This window comes from Megalops cyprinoides, chromosome 10 (genome assembly GCF_013368585.1).
Source record: "Megalops cyprinoides isolate fMegCyp1 chromosome 10, fMegCyp1.pri, whole genome shotgun sequence".
NCBI classification, from domain to species: domain Eukaryota; kingdom Metazoa; phylum Chordata; class Actinopteri; order Elopiformes; family Megalopidae; genus Megalops; species Megalops cyprinoides.
The window spans coordinates 8,900,256-8,910,357 of NC_050592.1; the positions used below are offsets into that span (position 1 = coordinate 8,900,256).

The following is a 10,102-nucleotide window of genomic DNA, read 5'->3' on the forward strand; positions in this document are numbered from 1 at the left end:
CTGAAGTAATCCTTAATCCTTAGTCCTTAATTAAGGATTTGTTGCAATGTAATATCACAACCCCGGGCATTCTAAATAGGTACGTTGCAGAACTTCGCATTAGGTATCCTATTGCATCCATATGCAACAATGACCAGAAGGGGGCAGTGCTCCCGGGCCAAAGGGCTACTGTTATTGAATTAAATTGAGTGGGAGAATTTTGCCGGTAAAGTAGATTATAGTGGCGGGAAATAAATGGGGACGTCAACAGAATGACAGAGTTTCTGGACATAAAGCTGATGACTGTAAGTGGATTATTTAATTTTATTTCAATAAATGTTGCTAGCTACTTAATGGTGCTCTCTTTCAAAATACACGTCAATACTGTAAACTTGGCTCTGAATAGAATGCTGCTTTTGCGCCACCTACTGGAACTAAATTGAAAGCTTGGGCATTGGAATCTTTTCCCTGCTGTACGCTTGAGTGTGATGTTTAAAATTTGTCATTGTACAGTATATGCATATACTGAGGTATATCTACTTTATAGTCATATGAATAGATGCATAGCTTGTATCTGTGTTTAAAACTGTGACAAAGGACGACTTTTCAGGTGTGTGCATCTGTATTGCATTATAAAAAACACACAGCACAGTTTCCATCATAAATGTTTATTAATTCTATGTGAGACAAATACATGACACTTTAACAAGTGAAATACAATCAAAATAATGCGGAACAGTTTTCTGTATTAACATAGGTCTACATGATATTTAAAAAATAAGGGGAGGGGGGTCTTATCCATTTGGTAGTTGTAATATGCTACCTTTTTACTTCTCGGAGTGAGTGTTAATATAGTACTTAGTGTCCAAACCGCTTAATTGATCCAGTTTAAATATTTTAACTACTTATTTTACATGTGAAAATGTTTAATCCAAGGAAAAATGTTTATGAATAACTGTCTTCTAACAAAAACCTCAGCCTTGAATAACAGGGAGCTTCTCCCTGAAACAGAAGTATTGGTAGTACCAGCCACCAAAAAAATTATGGTTAGTCTTTCTCAATCCCTGTCTTTTCCTCTCCAGTTGGTCACAGTGATGGTGTTGGATGACTGAATTTTATAGCCTGGTCCTCTGATTAGCTGGCAGTTCATCCTGATCAAGTCCCCACAAGAAGCTACGCAGACGTGCTACTTCCTGTTGAAGTTCGGGACTTGGAATTGGCTGAGTAAGGTCCAGTCGAGGGGTCTCATTGGGCAAAATTAGTGGAGGATGGTCCAAGAAGCTCTCAAAAATATCTGACCCATTCATAAAAAAAACAGATGAAAGGAAATTGAAAAAGGTTAAAATAAAATAAGTAAATTTAGATTAACTTTGACAAAACAGACAAACTCTGCTTTCTCTTACCTCCACTAAGTTCTGTCCCAGGGGGTGGGGCCCAGGAGGCAGGTGGGGCCCTAGCAGGTCCCAGTTTATAATGAGTCAGCAGGTGATGAAGCTGGGCGGGGCTTAATAAGGAGTAGTCCTCCTGTAGGCTGGACCAGGAAGACTGAAAAAAGGAGAAAGGGGTGAAAAGGGTGAATATTTTAATAACAGCTTCCATCAGAATTGAGTCAAAGACAAAAAATGAGAGACTGAGTGCAGAACAGCACTGATTCACATACAGACACAGTGATTAAAAACGATGGGAAAGATGATCAAGTATGGTGAAATGAGAGAGTCTAATGGAAACAATAAAGTACACACAGCAATAGATTCTGTTTCAACTGTCCTTATACTCATAATGGTCTTGCCAGACTGACGGCTTCTTTGAGGGCGGCTCGAATGTGTTTTACCTGGATGAGGCGGGTCTTTGGGATGCATAGGAAGTTGACAGTGATTGATAGCTTTTTTAGGAACTCGGAGGCAATGTCTCCCAGTCCTGCACCCTGCAACCAGTCCAGAACCAGGTCCAGATTTGTGCGAATCTGAACCGCCCGGGACCAGCAGAAGAGTGCGTCTGAAAGCGAGAGACAGAACAGGAAAACTGATATATTCTACCGTGCTGAACACAACAGCACATGATCACCAGTACAGGGAGACAAGGGTAGCATTTCACAGCGGAAGTAAACAGACGTAAGAAACCCCCTTTGGTGCACTTGCCATGACACTTTGAATGCATGAAGAACAAAAGGCTGGCCGATTTGACAGCGGTATGCTCTGTTTATGCTCTGTAGTCTCACAGTGTGTTTTGGAATCATTTGTCTAGACAGTGTGATGTACGGTAGAGTGTGTACTTGGCTTCCCTTAGTTTTTAGGCTGTCTAGTCAGGTTGCACAAGTTAACTTGTGGTAGGGCTTGAATAGTGTTATGCTCACACTCACTGGTCTGGGGGCGTTGTTAGCCTGGTCTGACACTGTTGCTCATTCAACCTGAATGGATACACTTCTGTTCTTTTGTGCTGGCAGTCACTCTAAATAAATGTAATGTAATGTAATGGAATGTAATGTAATGTCTGTTACACGCCATCCCTCCATCTCTTGCCTCTCTCCAGCAGCGTGTTGAGCAGGGAGGTGTTGGTGAAGAAGAAGAGGTATCCGAACGTCTGGGAGGTGAGCGGTGGAGAGAGGCAGGCCTCGCGCGAGAGCAAAAGGGAGCGCCGGTACACTTCCACCAGGCCGGCAACGGTGGGAGGGAGGCCAGACACGTCCTCATCCCCCTCCTCCCCTCCTGCCTCACCCAATGCCTCCTCTCGCCCTCCCTCCTTATCTTTCTCCTTCTCCTCACTGGAGAAAGGGTTGGTGTCCAGGAGAGCTGGCAGGAGGGAGTAGAGTGTCTGAAAAAGAGGAGGAGACATTGGAAACTGACCACGAGAACAAAACGGCCTTTTTTTTTTAAACAAAGCACAGAATACACACACCTGTGTATTTTCACTTTGAATAGGGAATATAATAAGATTGAAAGTGAATCCTGGCTCAGAGTACTGTCTAAGGACCACCTCACCTTGGTCAGGTGGTACACACACTGCTGAAAGGTGTGCATTATGACATCATCAAGCTGTGCCAGGGCCTCTGAGCAGGTGTCCAGGTCAGCTACCAAAACAGGGTCGCCGGGAGCTAAAGGACAACACAGAGAGAATGTTAATAATGTTTTTACCATGTTGTTGTTGTTGTTCTCCTGTAGATACTTACATTACAGTCTCTGTCATTCAGTCCATTAATGTATGAAAAACAAACACAGAAACATGGACTCAACAGCCCCATGTAAATTAAGATACAAATTTCAAAATTTTCAAGTTTTTATATGATGATTTCTATTTTGAAATAGAATATACTATATTTATTGCTTTTCTAGAACTTAAGTTACTAAAAATAACATTTTGTTTTCTGTTTCTCACCTTCAAATTCCCACTCTTTCTCCATGGCCTCAACTTTAACCTGGAAGAAGTTCAGAAGCTCTGTGGCATTGGACATCCAGAACATCAAAGGTCGAAGGTCAGAAGACACCTTCTGTATACTGGGTGTGCTCATGTCAGCTCCTTGATCTGTAGAACTGCACAAAATCACACAACTTTACTGATGCGGTAATCATCCACGACCATCCATTATGTAGCAGCATTATTTCACATAACTTATAACAAAAATCTACAAATTTGTAATGGTATAAATTTCAAAACATCAGAATCAAATTAACATTAGGACATAAATTAACATAAGAATGTTCTTACTTTTGTGTTGGATGCTTATCCCCAAATTCTTTAATTTTATCCTGGAATTAAAGTGTTAAAGAGGGATAAAAGAGTTACTCTAGACAAATCACGCAGAGAAATTGGGAAACAGTCTGGCTCACTTATTGACTCATTACAATGTTTTGTCCCGAAAAGCTGAACTTACATTAGTGACATGTTCGCTATTCATCCAGTGAAACACTGGCCCCCGGGGATAGAGCGTGACTAAAGCTACTGCTGCCTCATCACTGTCAGCATCAGCAATATGACTCCACCACTTTGATCCAAATATTCTCCAAAACTGAAGCTCTAGGCTCATAAGGGACAAATATGTGCAAAGCCATGACTCTTGAGAGGTTTTTGTTCCAAATGTTTCCTCAACCCTTTTGCTTCATGAGTAGGTTTGTTCCTATGTAGGTATTACATTGTTGTTTTTGACATACTTTAAAAAGGACTGTGCATTTTTTCAGAGCTTTTCCAGAAAATGGAGTGAAAATTGGTGCACAATTTTACATGCTGACTGATGTTTGATGGATGGACTCACCCAAACAATTGCCTTGATTTGATTGGCTGACTTTAATAGCAGCTGGGGGATGAGTGCAGGGTCCAGGTGTTTGGAAGCGTAGTCAATCATCATTGACAGGAGGTACGCCGGGGCTAGAGCCCCACCCCCTGAATCAGGGGAGGAATTCTTTGAGATGATTTCCTGAGAGAGAGAGACACAGAAGTACAGAGAGGTTGTAGGGGTGGGGGGGAGGGTCAGAGGGGGGGTTCATTTCTCTTTGTTTAGCAGACACCCTTGTAGAGGATCTGATGTAGGGCATCTGATGTAGGGCAAATTACTATGCTTAAAATAACCCAGTTATGCAACTGGATATTTACTAGAGCAGTTGAGCCTAAGCACCTTGAGTACCGTATAATTGTAAAACAGGGTTTCAGCACTGGACTCTGCCTGTATGATCCAATCACAGCCCTGGACACTGCCTGTGTGATCCAATCACAGCACTGGACACTGCCTGTGTGATCCAATCACAGCGCTGTACTTGCCTGCAGCAGTGTATCAGCATGTCTGGGGTGAAACTTGAGCACGGCCTCAGTGGATCCAAGATACTGTCGAAGAACCTCCTGTCTGTCCACCAAGCCGCCCGGACAACAGGATGCGGAGGGCTCTTGTTGCCAAGGCAACGGCAGAGCGAGCGGCGGAGCCGGGGTCACGCGGGGGTCGCGGTACAGGAAGAGGAAGTGGCCTCCCAGTCCTAGCAGGTCTCCTGGTTTGAGCTCAGCCTCCCTGTACAGGGCTACCCCGTTGTGAGTGACAGCGCCTCCTCTGAAGGGGCGCACCAGGGCTGGGCAGAGGGACGGGGCACGGTTACTGAGAGTTAACATCCATACAACAGTCCCACAACACATTTACACCATGCTACAGAGAGACAATTGCGCCCCCACTAGCTTGTACCTCGTCTGGCCAGTTATTGAAACTTGCTCATGCAGCACTTTTAATATTGTGACTTGTGTGTATGGCTTTCGCTTGTGTTGTACTCTGCCTCACTTGTAAGTCGCTTTGGATAAAAGCAGCTGCCAAAGGAATAAATGTAAATGCAAATGTAAAGGTACCGTGTTTGGAATCTTGACCAGGGAGGGCAGAGTCTCTCCTGACCAATAGGTGACGAGGAAGCAGGTCGGGGGCAGAGAGAAAGGTGTCCACTTTCAGGGGCTTCTTCCCCTTCCTCTCTCTCTCTCTGTCCTTCTCTCGTTCCCTGGCCGTTGGTTTTCTTCCAAAGACATGTGTGTGACTAGACATGATGTACAGCACAAAGTCCTGAACAGATGAGAGACTCTGTTAGTACCTGAATTCAGTAGCTGTAAGCCTGCTATTGTCTGACAGCTATAACTGTGAGCCCTTTAGTGTCTTGGAGTGGGAGTTACAAAGGTCTGATGATATCTGACTATAATAGTTGTAGAGGTTGTTAGTATCTGAATGGAGTAGTTATGGGTTGGTTGGTATTTGAGTGCAGCAGTTATGATAAATGTCTGATTCAATCTTAAGTTTCACAGAATGGAGAGATAGTATATGTGATGTGTCTCAGAATATAACAATTGAAGCCTGTATGAGATCATGTTTATGGAGGCATGAAGTAAACAGAGGCTTGTTGTAGTTTTCATGCTATCTTTGGATGTATTGTGACACTGTAATGTTGTTTGGAGTTTTATATTATATGTAAGTTAATCTCCAGGGTATAAAAACATTCCCTTCTAGAGGCATCAAGCGATGGCATGCAATGATTAGATCTATGCAGGTATTGTGCAATGTGCTGAGTATGATATCATATTTAGCACAAGTCTAGCCTTGCTCTGGTCGTATCCTTGCAGTAGCAGGAAGTAAGGGCAGTCTGTGGGTGGAAGGATCAGGCTCTGGGACATCACTTCCAGGTCACAGGCTGAAATATCATTCTCTTCTTCTGCTCCTTGGGGTCGCCTGTCCCTCTCAGCTCCCATCTTTGACCCCATCATCTATAAGGCAAGGCATTGAGATGATCACACTCTATCTCTCTGTATGCCCCTGCCTCTCTCTCTCCCTCCCTCTTTCCCTCTCACCTCCCCAGAATCCGTCGCTATCATGCTCACGATGTTCTTCCTGTCCAGGACCCCGCCGCTGTTGCCCGGGGCGTTGCTTGGGCGACGGTTGTCGTTGCCGGAGTGGTTTCCCTGGCGACGCCTCAGGCTCAGGTTCATGTCGCTGATGCTTCTCCGAAGCTCAGAGTTCCTCCCACGGTGGCCGCGCCCCGCCTCCTCCGGCCCTCCCCCTGATGCCATTCGGCTCCGCCTCCATTGCACTTCAGGTGAAACAACATCAAAAAAGATTATTACCCATAACATGAAAGAGGAGGTATGATCATGAATAATAAAAATAAATAATCTGCAAGGAACCAGATCGTTCCCTTTTGCCATGCATCTCGACAACCCCACTAACCTCCATAGTTCTCTCCGTCTCTCTCCCTTTCCTTCTCTTTCGCCCTCTCTTCCCTCTCGTAGTCTTCCTTTCTCTGAATCTCGAAACGTCGCTCAAACCCTTCCTTCGGCTTCCACATGTCAATCAGAAGCAGGGGGCACTCCCACGAGGCCACACCCCTCCGACATTCTGTCTCCCAGCGGACGGTTCCATCTGGCTGCTGGATGGGTTTCCCAATGACATCACACAGCAGGAAGTCCTCAGGGCTAGGTTTGTGGAAAGCTGAGGTGGTGGGGTAAAAAGAAGATGAGGTCAGAGAATGAAAGTAAAAAGCAGAACAGCAGAAGCTGAAACTATAATTTACTCTCTTTGAAGTTCATACAGTACTGTATGTAGCGACCTAAACATGTCAACTGCAACAGACATTTTCATGTATTAATCAAAAAATATGTTTTGTATTCCCTCATTTCGTAATGCTTCCAGTAATACATTTCATGCAGTGTAGAAGGAAGTTTCACACTGTCTCTCACCTCCATCCTCACTCTCTGCCTCCCTCTCTCTTTCAGTGTAGCGGGTGATGACCTGTGAGATGAGCTGGTGGGCAGTGGAGTGGATGTTTGCCAGTAGACTCCTGTAGTTGGCCCCGCTAGAGAGGGCATCTCCGTAGATCTTAATGAGACCAGGGGCTGAGGAAGAGGCGGGAGGGAGGTAGTGGTGGGAGGAAGGTGCAGCGGAGTGTGCCCAAACCTCCCTCTCTCTGTCCCCGACAGCTCGGTCCCGGTCGCTGTTTGACCGTCCCCTCAGGAAGAGGTGGGACAAGCGCTTAGCGCGTGACTGGGGGTGGGCAGGACGGGGACGGAGGAAGGGAGATGGGGAGGGGGAAGGGGGGGCAAGGGAGGGGGTGGAGAGGGAGAGGGAGGACGAAGGAGCCATGGGGGCCTCGTGCAGCGAGGCAGCATCGGAGCTGGTGGTGGATCTAAAAAGAGAGAGACAGAAGGGGTTAATTCAATATAAGCCAACCAATAGACGAGACCCTGAAATGACCATAAACACGGCACTCAAAAGAGAGGTGGGAAATTAAGGTGATATTTCTATAGGGAGGTTTAAAAAAAATCATCAAGCACTTACTTGCAAACAAAGCACAAAGCCAAAAAAAAAAAAACCAGCAAGCAGTAAAACAGCTAAGACCACGAAAAACGACTGTTGTGAAAGTGAAGTGACAGAGCTATGACAGAGAAAGGAGAGCAAAATGCCAGGCTGAATGAAAGACAAACGGAAAATCAGACTGACTTGACGGAGGCTGCACTGGGCCAGCGCGCCCCCAGTTTGGCGAAGTGTTTTCGCGGAGAGTTGATCCACAGTCCCACAGGGAAATGGAGCTTCCTGAAGCGGGGGCTGCTGGACCCCTCCATCTGAAAGAAGGAGATGGGATGTTTCTATGAACTCAGTCACTAACTAGAAAAGACACCCTGGGCTGTGAACATGTGCTGAATGACCTACACAGATGTTTTTTACATGTAAATTAAAAGGAGACCATGGCATTCACCGTAATGAACATTGCATTTCGAGCGAATGGGTGAAACGCAGAAAGATTCACTTCCTGAACCCTGCTGAAATAACCATATGCAATCAGACATAAATATGCAAGCAGCCAATGCTAATTGATACTAAATGGACTAATTCTTTTTTCCATGTGAAGCTTGCTGCTGGTTAAGCAGTGGGTTACCAGCAGGACTATATAAAATTTACATGTGTAGATTCCCAATCAGGAAAAATCAGAGAGGAACATGAATATGACACAATGTTCTGTAAACATGTAGACACCTCATATATAGCATGAGCTCTAACAGTCACGTTATAATGACAAGGTCTCATGTTTGAAGTCACAAAGATGAAGTGTCTTGTGATGAAATCTGCATTCTCAACGCCTATGATGCCCACACATCATAATGTTTGGAAAGTTGGTCAATATGAACATATTTTAATCAATATATAAACTTAGGAGACACGTCAGACCAAGTAACCAAACCAAAATTCAAATAATGGGCCACAGATTTAAAGACAAGTCAATTTAGGTCAACTCCAATCTCAATATGAGACCATTACGGTGTGCAACGCTTCAGCTGTAAATCTAGAGCCAACAACCATTGGTGAAATACGTACATGTCAAGTGTCTGACTCTACAATTATAAATCAGTTAATGCCTTGGTTTCATATTGCATTTAATGAGCAATCCATTTTTATTGTGTTGTGATTAAATTGATAAGACGTTTTTCTTTGGAAGTGTTCAATAGGGAATCCCCAAACTCAGCAGGGGAAGGATATGCCTGCTGTGTCCAGTCTACAGAACAATGAAGTGTGTATTTGGCTAAAAACTTACTTTTACTCAAATGTGGTACATGCAATCCAACAATGTGCAATAAGATTTCAAGTGAGATAATCAACTTTCATCTGATAATCTTTAGCGGTTATCCCGAGTGGTATGCACCAATGACATCATTCACTAAAGTAACAGCGTTATTAGAAAGATTCTGATGTAGAAAACGTAGAGCAATACTATAAACCGCATTCAACTTGTAAAAATTAGGTTATGGAAAGAATATATTTTATCCGTTATCAAATGAAGATCAGTATGGTTTGTAAAAGTGAACTTACCCACAAGGACTTTTCAGTTGTTGCTTTTTTTTTTTTTTACCACAATCTCTAGTTAGTAACCAGTTATTTCAGTTGGTCTCTGTACAAATGAAATGTGTCCATTCATAAACTATTTGCTGTCTGTCTGGTAAACACTTCTGTTTTGTTTTGTCTTCCTAAAAAAAAAAAAAAATCATTCCAGTTCTGTCCGCCTTCTCATTATCAAAATGGCTCTCACTTTCGCATGTTGTCTCTAATTCCCATGCGCTCTCACTTTTCTTTCAATCCACTTCTGGATAATTTACTTCTTATTTATTTGTTAATACCGCACTCTTTTCTTTCTGTCTCTGCTTTCTGTATCTGTCTTACTCTTGCTCTCACTCTTTCTTTCCCTCTCCCTGTGTCTATAGATAGAGAAACAGGCCCATTGTTCTTAGTGACAGAATTTCCTTCCTTCTCACTGGACAACACCTATATCCTGAGCGAGAGAGAGGGAGCTGGAGATGGTGAGGTTAATACAGTATACTCACTTGCTGGACTGGGTCTTTCACTACATTTATTCCAGCTCTGAATGAATAGCGGGGTTGTGAAACTAGCGTGTCTGGATTCAACAGGATCAACACAGACACAAAGACAGAAAAGACTTGGGGGTTTTAATGCCAAATGCTTAGATGGGACATTTTAGTAACATTACAGCAGGCATTGAGAGAAAAAGAGATCTGATCTAAGTGGGCTGAAAGGGAGAAACTTAAAGAGACTTGGCACTGTGGCCCTGATTAACAAAGTATTAAGGTCCTGTTACATTAATCATCTGTACCATTTTATAATTTTAAAACT

The 10,102-nt window shown here is 43.8% G+C and overlaps 1 protein-coding gene across 2 annotated transcripts; it reads right to left on the reverse strand.

Annotated features, from left to right (window-relative positions):
• Positions 1-714: 714 nt before the first annotated feature.
• rasip1 (Ras interacting protein 1) lies at positions 715-9,315 on the reverse strand. Of its 2 annotated transcripts, none has more exons than XM_036538126.1 (16): positions 9,287-9,315; positions 7,922-8,043; positions 7,162-7,607; positions 6,653-6,913; positions 6,277-6,515; positions 6,028-6,192; positions 5,296-5,500; positions 4,729-5,027; positions 4,226-4,387; positions 3,682-3,722; positions 3,352-3,506; positions 2,958-3,070; positions 2,499-2,790; positions 1,811-1,974; positions 1,383-1,524; positions 715-1,273 (listed from the first exon to the last, which is right to left on the reverse strand). In XM_036538126.1, the coding sequence occupies exons 2-16, from the start codon at positions 8,041-8,043 to the stop codon at positions 1,095-1,097; spliced, it is 2,985 nt and encodes a 994-aa protein (XP_036394019.1). In that variant the 5' UTR covers positions 9,287-9,315; the 3' UTR covers positions 715-1,094. The 2 variants fall into 2 exon arrangements, 1 of the variants encoding a protein (XP_036394019.1); XR_005005235.1 differs by having other exon boundaries at positions 1,194-1,273; positions 2,477-2,790.
• Between the last annotated feature and the right edge of the window lie 787 nt (positions 9,316-10,102).

Bases quoted from the DNA above. Each gene is read 5' to 3' on its own strand.
- rasip1 (XM_036538126.1), bottom strand. From the start codon at position 8,043: ATGGAGGGGTCCAGCAGCCCCCGCTTCAGGAAGCTCCATTTCCCTGTG. The intron at 5,501-6,027 runs GCTAGACTTGTG...TCATCTGTTCAG, and splicing joins AAGGATACGACCAGAGCAAG to GACTTTGTGCTGTACATCAT. The intron at 4,388-4,728 runs GCAAGTACAGCG...TCTCTCTCTCAG, and splicing joins ATGCTGATACACTGCTGCAG to GAAATCATCTCAAAGAATTC.